General features: G+C 41.6%; 2 protein-coding genes across 3 annotated transcripts in view; one reads left to right on the forward strand and one right to left on the reverse strand.

The window, feature by feature from the left end:
- The window catches only part of CTNNA2 (catenin alpha 2), a 448,404-nt gene that overhangs the window by 286,111 nt on the left and 147,605 nt on the right, over window positions 1–14,688 (forward strand). The window lies entirely within an intron of this gene.
- LRRTM1 (leucine rich repeat transmembrane neuronal 1) lies at window positions 10,293–14,036 on the reverse strand. Its single transcript, XM_085059505.1, has one exon. It carries the CDS (start codon window positions 13,147–13,149, stop codon window positions 11,584–11,586), a length of 1,566 nt encoding a protein of 521 aa, XP_084915631.1. The 5' UTR covers window positions 13,150–14,036; the 3' UTR covers window positions 10,293–11,583.

Here is a 14,688-nt window from a genome sequence, read left to right on the forward strand (position 1 = left end):
TTTAATTCTTTGAGTGGTTAAAGTAATTCAGTTATCATTCAGTTTAATTAAATGGCTTTTAAGATTTCATTTTATAGAGAGGAAAAATGATCTGTCATTGAAATTTTGATTGAATGGTTTCTGGGTTTGGGTTTTTTGTGTTTTTTTATTTTAATCATGGTAGATATTGGGAAGAACCTTTGAGATAACTGTAATAATAAAAACTACTTCTGGTACTCCATACAATGTATGATCCAGAATGAAAAAGAGTGGTTGATATTGTTAACTAATAAGGGACAAATTAGTGTGGAACCTGTCACTTGATTTACCCCAGTAATGATATCCAAGGAAAATCAGAGGCTACACTTGGCTGTCATTCTGAAGAAGCCTCTTTTCTTCAATATCTGGAAACTCAAGGCCCTATAAAAATTAGAGTTTGCCTTTTGTCATCTGAAAGGAGGAATATAGGCAATAAAAAATTATTATTTAACAGAGTGAGATGGAGAAGTTGTATGGATTAAGAAAATCTGAATTCCTTATATAAAATTAAGTGTATTGTTGCATAACCTAATGGGTAAAAATTCCCACCCAGTTTGAGGTGCTCAGCCAAATACTCCAAATCCCTCCTGTAGGTATCAGAAATATATATATGATTCTCTATAAGTATTGATGGAAAAATAGATGCCATGGGTGGATCATTTGGATTTCTTTCCCTCTTGAGCAGAGATTCAGCTTTCTTTAGGTTTCCCTGGAAGCTTTTCCTAATACTTCTGCCCATCCCCACAGTGCTCAAATGCCTCTTGTTACTTTTTAAAAATTGTGCAGTTCTTACATTCTCCTTTTTTTGAATCTCTCTTGACAGAGGGCATAATTTGAACACAAGAGTTGTCTGGAATTGCATCAGTAAAGGATAGACTGTTAAACTTGCCCTGACTGCAGCCAGTAATGAATTAATTTTGTAATGGAAGAGCAAATTGCTTACATCATTATAAACAAATCTTTTGAATAATCTGTTGTCTAGCTATTTTTAACAAGCTTAGATTATCAAGACACACTGAATATGGGTTTGTTCTTTAAATTTAAGGTGTTAGAGGTCAAAATGTGCATTGTTTGTGGTTTTATTCTTTTGTTTCACTTGGGCTAATTAATTATTCAAATTAAAATCAGGGTGCCAATTCTGAACTGCATCTAAGCCACCACAGGATACAACAAGGCACCACCTTAGATAATCAACAGGTGATTTCAGAATAATTTATAGAATGGCAGCAACCCTTGTTTAGTTATTAAAATGCATACATAATGTGTTACAAGCCTTAATTAAAAATACCTTCTTGGACAGTTTCTTAGCAAAGCACTTGTAGAAAGGGTTAATTTGCCTCCCTATAAAATACATAAATTTACCTGTGTCTTAAAAAAAACACTGATAAGAGTGGCATTTGAAGCAGAGATTGAGAAAACTGAAGTGATGGAAAGATTTTTGCAAGAGGCAAATTTAATCCCTTGTGACTTCTCATCTGCCCCACAAGCACAGCTTGGTTCCCTGGAATTTATTAGGTTGAGGATGGAATAGATGCAGCTGAAGGATGTTCACTTCTGCTCCAGGTTTCTTCTGTTTTCTTCTTCTGTTTTTTTGGTAGAATGTGCAAGTTTAACAAAACACACAGTCCTGACAAAGGGTTTGGTGTTACCTCAGCCAGAAACAGAGCTCAGCTTCTCTCTGCAGACCACAAAGTGTTCTAGGGTAGGATTGCTAAAGAACAGCAGCAGAAAATGGTCTGTTATATTGAATTATTTGGAGAAATTGGTAAAAATGGGGATTCTTCCAGTTTGAGTGAATTTCCTACAGAAGGAGTAAGTGACCAAGAAGAACCTGTGTGTATTGGGACTGTGGGAATGTGAAGGGTTCACCCAGCCTCAGTTTCCCCAGGGGTGCAGGTTGGTTGGAAACAGTGAAATTCAGGGATAGGTCCATGGGTAGGAAATTAAAGAGACCATTTCCACTGCAGGATATGCCCTCTCCCAGATACTGTTCCTAAAAGAGCATATTTTTTAATCTAAAACGTTTTAGGGATAGATGTACCAAATTAGTTCTGCGTTCCCATTTCTGTACAACCATTCCTTTTTTTAATGCCTTTTTTTTGCATCGGTGATGTCTTCCACACTGAATTCCAAAGGTTATTTTTTAATTTTACCATTATTCCTGATACCAGGGTGTGCATGGCTTCTTGCCATACTCTGTGTCCTTCTTGCAGGCAGGTAGATGCACTTCACCCCCCCCCAAAAAAATAAAAATCCATCTGTACAGCAGCGTCTGCACTGAGAGATGACAAGAAACAACCCAGGAGTGCAGCAGGCAATTTAATGAGGAACAGCAAATAATAATATACGGTGAAGCAACATAAAATTGAAAGAGGAATTTTAAAAAAAGCGGGGTGTGTGCTTGTTTTAAAGTCACTCTGCAGTGGTTTTGCACAGCCGGTGGGGATTGGCCGCTAGAGGGGGGGTGGATCCACGTTTTGCTCTCGTGCTGCAGTTGTAGGTCAGCTTTCTTTGCCTCTCTCCTCGCAAACTTTCCCAAATCATTCATCCTTTTACCTGTCAGGAGTTTATCCTTATCTAGCACTTAGATCCTTTTCTAACTTAGCCTTAACAGAATTTTCTAGCTGAAGGCATAGGAGTGATTTATATCACACTATTTAATTTCTTGAGAGCTGTTCCATTTGAGATGTTACTCCACTTTTCTTTTTTCCTCTTTTTTCCCCCCCTCTCTGCACACTGGGCAGAGATTGTAATGCAATCCCCAGGAAGACAGTTGTCCAATTGTTGCCTATAACTTACATCACCGAGGCACAGATGAACAGTTTCCCTTATATCTTGTCTTTTTGCTTTGTATTTGACAATTCAGAATTTCATCCATCACAGCTTATATAAGCTTCAGCCTTTGGAAGTCCCTTTGCACATCCTCGCGATTTTCATTATTTTTCACAATATAAATAATCTGTCATTTGAGAAATGCCATCTATTTCCTGATCAGAGCTGAGATGATTCAGCAGTCCTGGGACCACACTCTACTCCATTTTTCCCCTGGATTCAATAAAAGGCCACTGTATTTTTGAGTTCCTACCTAGTTCTCTATAGCCAAGGAGCTTATTTATGGGAAACTGAATATCTTGTCAAAAGCTCTTCAAAAGTCCAAATATGATTTGTTGTTTTGAATTCCATAGTGCTTTAAACTCCCTTTCATTTCCCAAGTTCTATTACCTACAAACAATAGATCTGCCATAGATTTTAGTGCTTGAGTTTGATTTTTCAGGACTTCCTCACCAAATCCTCATTAAGAGTTTTCATTAACAGCCATAACTCGACTCCTTTGCTAATGAAAAATGACAGATTGGGGCTGGAGCATCCTACATGGTGGGAAAAGATAACCAGGGGGGAAAAAAGTTTTCAACTCTATTTATCAGGAGAAATACTCAGTGTAACTTTATAAAACTACTTCAGGGAACTTTTTTGGGAAGTTCTTCATTCTAACAGCGAGAATAACCTCATGTAATCTGCAACAGTTGCTAGAATCAGGGAAATAGGCACACAAACCAATATAACAAGGTTTGCTTCAGTTTAGAAGTGCCACCCATAGAAAAAACAACTTTTGCCTTAGCATATCTGTGAAGCAAAAGCACAATCTCTGTGGACTAAGTTCTGCGTTTAACAGCGATAAAAAAGCAAAAATGTAAAAAAACATACCAAAAAGCAAATCATGACAAAGCCAGGATGGACAGACAAATAAGCCCATGGGCTCAGCTCCGTGGGACTTTGTGGATTTCTGTTTCCCCACTGCAGATGTATGTTTGTATAAACTCATTTTGTCATCAAATATCACCATGGAGCTTTGTGGTCCCCTGGTGAGGATCAGCTGTGTTGGTTATCACCTAAATCTCTTTCTGATTAATCTGTTATGGGCATTGTCCTGTTTACAATTTCCCCCTCTATTTTTTAGTGGTGTTTTCCTCTATCCTATGTAATTAATGGAGTTTTTTTCAGCTGAGGCTCTGTGTCCTCCACCCTCCTCTAGCACTGCCCCACACAGTGGTTCTTGTTTTGGAGCTTTTCCCCAGCGAGAGAATTTCAGCTGCATTCCTTCTGCTTGTTCACTGTCTCCATGATTTCTTCACCTTTCAGACCATGGGATGCACATTCAATTCATTAGACTACAGCAGTTACAAAATAAATTCAGGGCATTCAGGGGGTTGGGAATTTGATCTGACAGGAACAGCAGGTTCTGAGTTATTTGGAAAGGGAGTTGCTGTGCAAGGGGAAGGTTTGGGAAGGTGGAGGCAGCTGAATTTGCTGGTAAAAACACAAAATGTCCAATATGGAGTGACATTTACATGGAATTAAGGTAAACATTTGACATGCAGTGGCCTCTGTAGCATGGGGATTGCAAGCCTTTGAGTGGCAGCCACAGATTTCTGTTTGCTGTTGAAAAAATTGTATTGGGAAATAATGTGGATCAGAGAAGTAAATTTTCTGTCAAGATAAGCATTATTATGGTGCCAAGTTAAAAAAAAAAAAAAAGTGGGGAAAAAAATCCCTAGCTGGTTTATCTCATTATTATTAACATTCTTTAATATTTACCAGGCTCTCTAAGCAAGCCAGGCTGTCAGAGAGGTGCTGGACCACAGAGACAGAGGCAGGTTTACTCCTGGGAGCTCACTTTACCTCTCATCCTGCAATGAGGGTCGATAGCAGACGTGTTTCAAAGGGCTGACAGTTGTGAAAAGACTCAAAACCTCAGGAATTCAGTACCTGTGGACTGTTCTTGCAGCTTAGTTTGGGATTTTCAGGGTTTTCCTCTTCCTCCTCCCCCTGTTGTTTTTGATTCACCCTGCCTGTGAGGTTCTGGGAATGAAAAATGTGAGAATGGGTAAGAAGGGATAAAAATTAGAAGGGAAGTATGTATTTTGAAAGGTATTTAGATATCTGTTTTCAGTTTCAGTTGCCCTGCTCTCAGGAGGATGTTTGCTCATACCTTACTGTAACCACTAGGGTACAGAGGTGTGCTGCTACAGGGAGATCTGCTGCTCATAAGCAGCGTTTTCTTCATTGGATCAGCTTTTAAAGCAGTTTGATGTGTTCATGCATAATTTTTAAATCTCAGATTTTACCAGAAATTACAAATTTCAATCCTCTCCCCAGTGTGATGCTTTGTTTTGCTCTTAGGAGAAAGGCAAGTTAACAAAAAGGGCCAGATTAAAGTTGGTAATAAATGAACAACTGGTCATAGCATCAAATCATGTCAGTAAGAGAAATCTGCTGTGCTAAAAGTGTTAATTCAGCGATGAAGTTGATTTTTCCACTTACCTATTGCCTTTGAAATCTTGGGTTTAGTCTTTGTTAGCTCAGAAATGAAAGAGAATTGGTCACGTTCCCATAGCACCCGTGTTGAAAGACATCTTTCTGGCAGTAGTTAGTGTGTCTGGTGAGGATGTGAAGAACATGAGAGCAGGGAAATGGTTTAAAATAAAAGTGCCTGAGCAGAATAGTAGGTGCTGTTTGCCAAGCATGGACACACACAATATTACTCCTTTAGCCACTGCTGCCTATCTGATTTTTGTAAGTGATGCATGTATTTGGATTTTTAGGAAGAGGCAAGATGGAGGAAAAGGTGAAAAGCTGGTGGTTATTTTCAACTGAATTTCTTCTCTTGTAGTGCAAATCTGGGGCTTGGAGCTCCAACTCCTCTCAGTGAAGCCTCCTCCCTTTGACTGTCTCCCCCAGCTATCACCCCAGCAAAAGCCAGTAAGAACAGTAATTGCTTTAAAGCCTCAAGAATTGTGCCTGAATGCCAACAAGTGACGTGATCTTTATAACCAAAAAAACCAATTGCCCTGTTCTCACAGAAATGCAGATTCCATTGCAAATCTGTTCACTTTAGAGCAGACACAGTGCAATAAAATGACAGTGCTCTGCAGCATTCATCTCGGCTCTTCACAGCCACCCACCCAATTACAAGCTGTGTCTTGCCAGCAGAAGACTGTTGCTTGGTTTCTGTATTATTTTTGTAGCTTTGCTTTCCTCCACATAACTTTAGAGGTAGGCTGTGCTTACTCCTTTCCCTTCACCAGGTTTTTTTTTCTGCTTAAAAAAAAAATATATAGAAAAAAATTGGCTGGTATGGAAAGTCTTTCGCATGGCTCTAAATGTGATATTTTTTTGATGTAGAATATGCTCTGAATAGTTGTTTCTAATACTTTAATAGCTCTGGTTTGTGTCAGTAATTATATGAAAGGTTAATCTTTAAATCACCAGCATTTCCTAAATTCCTAATCAACTTCAAGCTTGGAAAGGAACCCGCATAAATACTCAATTTGTTAATATTAGACTGGGTTGAGCAGGTCAGGAGAAAGTACAACCTTGGTGCATAATGGTAAATTGAACACAGCAAAAATATCTCAGATCTGCTTGTCATTGTAGCTGTGAATGTGAAAGCTGAATATGAGTGTGGATATAATTAGCAGGAGAATCCACAGTAAATCAAGATCACCCATTGCTCTAGATGGTTTTTTTTTTTTTTTGAAAAAAGATATTTTGGGTAGAAAAGTCCAATTTTCTAGCAAGTCGGCAGTGAACCATGCCTAGGATAGCTAAGAAATCCAGCCAAAAAATGAGTGTCAGAGGCACAGTGCAGGAGTTGAGCAGGCAGTGATGGATGGAGGCACTTGGTGCTCGCAGGGAGGAGGCAGAGGAAATGACGGGCTGCTGCTGCACGTGTGTTTGGGGAAGCTTGTCCGACTGCGCCTCCCTCCCTGGGAGTGGTGGGAAAACCAGGGAGATAGAGAGAGCCAGAGAGATGCTGGGCATCTTTCTTCAATCTCTGCTGCTGTCCCTGCCACAGCCCGGACGTGGGAGGGGAAGGCACGGAGAAATCTCATTTCCCATGTGTGCTCAGTGCCCCCCTTGCCTTCTCACCAGCTCTCATCTTCCCTTTCATCCCATCCCTTCACCCCTTCCTTTTCTCTCTCCTGCTGAATGGAGCTATTTAGTGTTGTACCCTCCTTTGCAGAAGCTGTTTCATCCCTGCTTGCACAGTTTTTAAAACTGCTTTCTCCACCCACCCTCGGTCTTGGTTTTTCATCTGTGCTGCTTCTTTAGGTTAACCATCTTTACAAAAGGCAAAGGCAAAGGAATCCACTAACACCCTGATTTGGTTGCCATTACTCCACTCTTTCCTCTTATCTTTTGTCTCCTCTTAATTTCATTATCATCACTGCTATTATTATTAGAGCACTAGAAATAAGCTTCCTCATTAAACACTCCCTTTTTGCCATTCTGAATACCACTGTAGAAGCTGGAGGGGGGAGGAAGGGGAGGGAGTCTCAGAGAGTCCTTTTGCTGTTAATGCAGAATGAGACACACAAGGAACAAATGTAGTCCATCTCACAAGCAAATGAGGGTTGGTTTGTTTGTTGTTGTTTTTTTTTTTTTATCAGAACCGACGAAAACGATCAAACAGACTCATTTCAACTACCCCTTGATGCCTTAGCCATAAAAACATACAGAATATATTAAAGCATACAAAAATATCCTTAGGTTCATGGTCTTTCTGTGGCACAGGTATGCAGGGGGCTGCATCAGCATCTTTGCTGTGACCACAAGGAATGGGTCATCCCTTGGGCTCACCCCCTGCAGCACCCAGACAGCATGGCAAAGGAGGGAATTGGCAGCTTTAACACAGAATTTCTTTGTATTTTATATTTTCAGGCCAGAAACAGAATGTGGTACATTAGCATTGATTCTGTGGTTTCATATCACTTTTTTTTTTTTAAAGTAGTACAGAAAGGAAAGGGAAAAAAAGGCAGAAAGGAAAATAAATCATCCCTTATATACATTCAAAGCATACACAGCAACAGTTCCTTCAGCACTGGGTGCACTGTGAGTGGGTATTGATGTTAGCAGCAAGAGAATGCATATTAGAGATCTGTAGCTCTGGTTCTGTTAACCAGCTTCAGAAAAGGTAGTGCTTTTTCTTGCCTTTCGCCCTGCCTTGTGTGCAAAAAGCCAGGTAAATATAAAGGAAATAATGTTAATTATCTAATTATAAAAGGGAGGTTAGTCCTATTAAGTGAAACATCAAAAAGGGAATGTTTAAAATATCTTCCTTCCTTTGATATTCCCCAAGCATTTCATGGACAAAACTCTGTTCGCAACTAACCCCAAAAGCATCTTTTTTTCCTTTTTTTCTTCTTTTGATTTTGGAGCCATTTAATAAGCCAGAATAAGGGCATCAAAAGAGAGGGAATAAAATATCTCTGGGCAGTTGTGGAACATGAAATTGGGAAGAAAGAATTAGGGAAAATTTGTCCCTGCAGTTGCTCTAAATGCAGTACAAATATAATAACTCTCATATACACCAATGCAAGTAGCCTGGAGCAGGATGAATAACTGGATTTGCAATAGCTGGATTGAAATGACATACAGGCTCTTTTATTTCTTTATTACCCACATATATTTCATGTAAACTTTCAGACTGGATGTGGGCACCCTGTGGAGTGCCTTCATGCCATGTAACAGCAGTGACACCCTCTTTTCTCCAATAAATATTCAGAGGGTGTCAAAATCCCCAGAAATCCTTTGGGGATCACTAGGAGGTTGTCTTTTGAAGGGATAACCCTTAGAAAAGATTTCTGCATGAGGATTTTGAAATCCATCCTTTAATAAGTCCTGTGCTCTCCATGGAGGGATCCATCCATCATCCTGCTCAGGGAGGCAAGTCATTGGTGGCCACCAGAAGTGGCAACAGGCAGCCCCAAAATCAGCTTTCACTCAAGAAATCACTGCACCTTTAAAGGAAAAATGCTCTGCTCAGTTTACTTGGGCTGTCAATGCAAGATGCATGGAGCACAGAGGTGAATAAATTCCAAAGGCAGAATTGTTCACGTCTTTGCAAACGTAGCTGGAGGTTGCTAACACCAATAAACAGCAGGGAGAACTCCAGAGGGGTGCAATCACTCGCGTGTTTCAAATACAACCCACAAATATGCTAAAAATACACCGAAATACAACCACGGCAGGATTGTTTGTTGGGATCAGGCTCATCTCAGGTTTACAGGGGCAAACATGACTGCACCAGCACGTTTCCTCCTAGCAACAGGGGGTCATTACAGAAATAAAGGCAGTTCATATTTCGTTTCACCATATGCAGACAGTATTTTAACAGCCTTGGTTGGTTTTGGAAGCTTCCTGGCAGGTGGTTGTAACCAGCCCTGCTGGCTGCAGTGCTGCCTGGGGGTTTGGGGAGCACACAGCCCAGTGCAAAGTTGGAGAGCCAATTTTTCACTGTTAAATTCCCTATTGATTTCATAGAAGGGTTTAATGGGGGAAATAAAGATAGCCTGGCCCTCAGTTAGCGTGGCATAAAGTACTTTTGCTTCAAACATGGTCAGGAAACCAAAGAGACGAGGAGCTCTGTATTTTCCCTCTGCATTTTCCTTCTGCCCTCCCTGTTAAGTTTCTACATGGACTCTCAACCCCTCAGGTCACTTGGGAGTTTCAGGATGGATCAGGCCCTTGTGGGCTTGAGGCACAGAGAGAAAAATGTGCATTTGTTTAAAGAGAGAAAAGCCTGGCTTTAACAGTGCTTGCTTGTTTGAAAGCTGGGGGTGAATTTGCAGTGGCTTTAGGAAAAAAAAGAAGCAGTTGATTTTCATTAAATTTTCTGTGAAACTGTCCTCTCTCAGTTCATAAGCTCATTGCTTTCACAGATGACATTATAGTCTCACTGAATAAAAATGCTGATTAAGAGGCTATTTCCATATTTAATAATACACTGATGGAGATGTACCAAATAGAGGAAAAGAAGTTCTAACTCCTTAAAAATAGTGTCAGTCACAAAAAAATACAGAAGTCACTCTTTACATTTAAAATTAATGGCTAAAACCTGCTGTGCAAGAAAACAAATGATTTCTTCTGTGCCTGTTTTCTGCTTTATAAGCCTGCTGTACCCTTTTAAGAGTAGGTAGCACTTCAATGCTATAAAAAAGGAAAATAAAACCTGTTACATTAAAATACATGTAAGATTTTGGAATTGTTCCTCTCTTAGTGGTAACCTGAGGATAGAGAAACATGTACAAAACATAGAAATGTCACCCAGTTCATTATCCATAACATTTTATTTGCATGTAATGCTGTAGGAAGAAAATTTCAAGATGCTCTGCCTGATGTTATAAAACTCCCTCATCGTAAATTAGCGTGAGAGGAGCTGCTGAAAAGATCAATCGGTTGGTTGTTCACATTCTGGAATGAGAAATCCAAAATACAAGGAAAGGAAGCCTTTATTTAAGGGCAGTCAGAAAAAACAGCTGTGTGATTCTACATCATGAAATCACTGCTTATATCCATCAATGCCATTTTTCAGTCCTTTGGAAGGAGGGTTCATCTGCCTCCAGCCTCTGCAGAGGTTTTTGGGGTTGTTTTTATTAGTGAAGGCTGGTGGTGAAAGGGAGGGACATGAGCTGGGCTTTGCCAGCACTTTGCTACAGGACCCAGGAGGGTGCTCTGAAAACTCTCTGTCTCACCCTGACACTGGTTTTGCTCTTGAGTTTCACCACTGAGACACAAATAATTGCTTTTGGTCTTCTCCCTTCACCGTGGCACCACAGGGCACAAAACAAGGGGATCTTTGCTCTTGGCATAGCTCAAAACAAGCATAAAGGTGGGAAATGCAAGTAAAAGCCCTTAAATTTAGCAAATTTTATTTGGTCTTTTTTATATTAAAGAAAATTCTGATGAGCACATTTTGGCAGTGTTTCACTTATTTTGGGTTTTGTTGGTTGTTTTTTTAGCGAGTCTTTGCAATACGATCAGTTTTGATACAAAATACTTTTAGGGGTTATAATGCAGTTTTTAGGGATCTTACAGCAACTAACAAGTGAGCTGTACTTAAAAATCCTCAGCAATCCTGTCCTAGGAACACTGTCAAAAGTTCAGCCTTTCTGAGGTGCACTGGCTCCTTGCTGTACTGATGTCCAGTTACAGGTAGCACATTAACAAAAATAGAATTCCAGTGTCATGCTTCATATCTCCAGCAACATGATGTACGTGAATGTGTGCTAATTACAATGGGAAGCCATCAGGGTAGTTTTAAGCTTTCTATTTTACGTGGCTTCTTTGCTCCTCGACTTTTCATTTCAACACTCAGCATGAAGAGAGAGGTTAAACTGTTGCATTTTGTATACAGGGGACCATTCATGTAATATACACCAGTCTGTAAAAACTGTAAATGCTATTTTTTTTTTTTATTTTAAACAGTTTTCTTAGTTTACAAAAGATCAATAATTGGTACCTTTTTACACTCTCAGGTTCCTGAATATTGACAGATCTTGAAGGGGAGTATTAGCATATGAAACCTTAAGATTGGCTGTCCTGAAGGTTTTTAAGACACGATAAAGCTAAAATATCAAGTCTCTCGGACAGCCCCTCTTAAACAATTTGGGCAGAGGTGCACGTCAGAAACCACCAGCAAAGCCCAGCAACCCCCCCACCCCGTGCCACTGTCTGCCTGCACGCTGTTATTTGGTTGCACACTGTTTAAATCCCAAAGGAAAATCACACCTCGCATTCCCTCGCTGGCTGCTGGTGACAGGAACAAGATCCGTACTCATTAATGATCACCAGGGCTCCCTCAATGTGGTTGGGTTTGTAATCAACATAATACTCCTGGGCTGACATGGCAGCCATTTGGTGCATGGTCTGTTTTTGCTTCTGCTTCCTGCGCTGTGTGACAAAGCACTGTCTTAGTTGCCTTAAGCCGGCCGGGAAGCACTTCCACGAGACGTACAACACCAAAACCACGATGAGGAAGGAAAAAATCAGCGCCATGGTGCCCGTCACCACCTTGTGAATCTGCACGGCGTTCTCCGAGTTCTCGCCGGGCATGGTGATGGTGACGGCGTACGTGGTCCGGTCCTCGTCGCCGTCGGGCGCGTCGTAGGTGGCGGTGGCCGAGCCATAGCCCGGCGTCTGCTCGCTGTTGTTGGTCACCGGGGAGAAGGTGTTGACGCTCGTGGGGTCGGCGTCGTCCTCGCACAGGTGGAAGGCGTACACGGCGTCCAACACGTCCTCGCCCTGCGCGTACTCGGGGGTGGCACAGAGCAGGTTGCTGTCGTAGCGACCCTGGAAGTTGCTCAGCCACGAGGCCAGGGCACAGACGTTCCGGCTGCAGTCCCAGGCGTTGGCCGAAAGGCTGATGCTTGTGAGGGACTTCCAGGAGTCCAGGACTCGGGAGTCGATGTAGGTCAGCCGGTTGGAGTCCAGCTGCAGGGATTTGAGATGAGGTACACTTTCGAAAACGTGAGGTTCGATGTATTCGATTTCGTTGCCGGAGAGATCCATCTTTTCGAGTTGCCATATCCAGTCCAAAGTGTTTACTACGATGGTAACTTTATTCCTTCGCAAGCAGAGGGAGTGCAGGGAGATGAGCCTGGGAAAATGGGCTAAATTCACTTTCACCAAGTCATTGTGCTCGAGGTGCAGCTCAGTGAGTTTGAACAAGCCTGCGAAAGAGTTTCGAGCCAGGCTCTTTAACTGATTGTATCCTATGTCTAGAAACTTCAGGCTGCGACAGTCCTGAAAAATTCTCACTGGCACGAACTTGATGGCGTTCGACCGCATGTGCAAAGTTGTCAGTTTCCTCAGCCCGTGGAACAGGTCAGGCTCCAAAGACTGTAGGTTGTTGTACGATAAATCCACACTGCGCAAGTTCGGCATGGGGCGGAAAGTGGTGTTGGGCAGTTGGGTTATTTTGTTGGAACTCAGGGTGAGCTCTTTAACTCGCCGCAATTTTTGAAAGGCATTCCCCTCCACTGAGCAAATGTGATTGTGATCCAGATAGAGCCACGTGAGCTGCATTAACCCTGTGAACTGTCCATCATGCAGCTCTGAAAGGCTGTTGTACCGCAGAGACAAGCCCATCATGCCCGACAGGTTGCGAGGCATCTCTGTAAGATTCAGTGATTCACAGTACAAAAGCCTGCCCTCACACCGACAGAGCTGTGGACACCCACTATTCACAGCTGGAAGCATTTTAGAAAAGATACCCAGCGTACACAATATCAACCCCGGGGGCTTCCTCAGCAGCCAGTTTAAACAGAGACCGATAAGAAGGAAATCCATTAGCAAGAATATTTCCAAATATGCTTGAGAATGTCCATTGAATCTTTTCAAATTCTACATCATATTTTATTCAGGGAAAGAAAAAAATAAAAAAGGCAAACCAACGAAACAAAGCCCGAAAACCAAAGCAAAACAGCAAACAGAGCAAACACAGAGGCAAATATTTCACTTTACAGCATGCAGGAGCTGTGCAGCATTAAAGTTCACAGACATTCAAAGGTAAAACGATAGTGATTTTGTTCATGTTAAATGCTGCAGCAAAGGAAAAAAAAATCTTTCTTCATGAAAGAATTTAATTAAAAAGTGTCTTACCCACCCTTTTCCAGAGAGTGACAACCTCCATTCAGTTGCTTCCTTTGTGTTTGGACTAATTATATGCAGAGCTAAAAAAGACCCCTCTGTGCTACAAATTCAGTCCCTTTCAATGTTGTGCAAGGCTGGCAAGCTCACAATGTCTCACTTCGCTTCTGCTCAACGAGCGAAAGGCTTGTCCAGCTAGCTTTTGAGCTGCCTCCTAGGACCTGCAAGTTTCAGAACTATGTACATGAGCTTGATCTTCTCCTTCTCCCTCTGTCCTTTCCTCTGCAGTTAACACTGTGGCGTGAAAAAAACTCCAAACTCTTTACTAACGACTCCACAGGATTTGTCAATCTCTTTAATGTCCATCATTTGCAACGACCATTGACCGGCACAACCTTTACTCCAGAGAGAGGTTACCATTCATTCACTGACCGGCTAAGGGTCGCTTTATTTCCCATTCTTTGTTCGCTTTGCTTGTTAGGTGATGCTTAGAGCAGAGAGAGACAGCAAGAATCCCTTCCCTTCAGCTGAGCAGTATGTTGCTAGAGCATGCAGAGGCACCCAGTGTTCACTGAGTGTCGTAAGCTGCTCATGATTGTACGCCTGCACTGTGCATCTCAGACATGGGCAGATTGAAAAGGGGTGGGCATAAAACCAACATCGGAGCGAACCAGGAAAGTAATATATGCTCTTTGATGAAATGGAAAATACTTTAAGCCTATCTCGCCATTTCTCAAACAGGCACGCACACACAGCCGCACAAATCATCAAAAGCGAGGCAGTGCTAAGTAGGAAGCTTGAGAATTAGGATTCTTTCTCTGGTTTTTTTGGATGCTTTTGTTTAAAGTCTGAATTTATAAGCTATTAGCCGGGAGAGGGAGAGACTCGATTACTTGGTTTGGGAAGGAATATGTAAACCAATCTCTTTGGATTGCTTTTTCTCTCTAATTCCGATGATGAGATTTGCCTTTTGGAACCTTGGGGTGGGGAATTGAGGGGTGTGGGGGGGAAAATGTGGTTTTTTTTCTTCTGACATTGTGTAAATAGAGCATGATTTGAAATTCTGTGCATTCTTTCTCATAGAAATGCAGCCAGAGCTCTGCAAATAGGAATGTCTCGTTTCATATAAGCTTTAATTACATTTGGTCTTTTTCCATCCTGCATATTTTGCGTGTTCAGCACATGCCTTTCCTAAAGGCTTTCTTTTTGTTTTTTTTTCCTTTTTCTTTGCAGTGCATG

Source organism: Lichenostomus cassidix, chromosome 4 (assembly GCF_008360975.1).
Source record: "Lichenostomus cassidix isolate B80296 chromosome 4, HeHo_3.0, whole genome shotgun sequence".
In the NCBI taxonomy this organism is placed as follows: domain Eukaryota; kingdom Metazoa; phylum Chordata; class Aves; order Passeriformes; family Meliphagidae; genus Lichenostomus; species Lichenostomus cassidix.

Coding starts and splice junctions, on each gene's coding strand:
- LRRTM1 (XM_085059505.1), bottom strand. CDS start 13,149: ATGGATTTCCTTCTTATCGGTCTCTGTTTAAACTGGCTGCTGAGGAAG.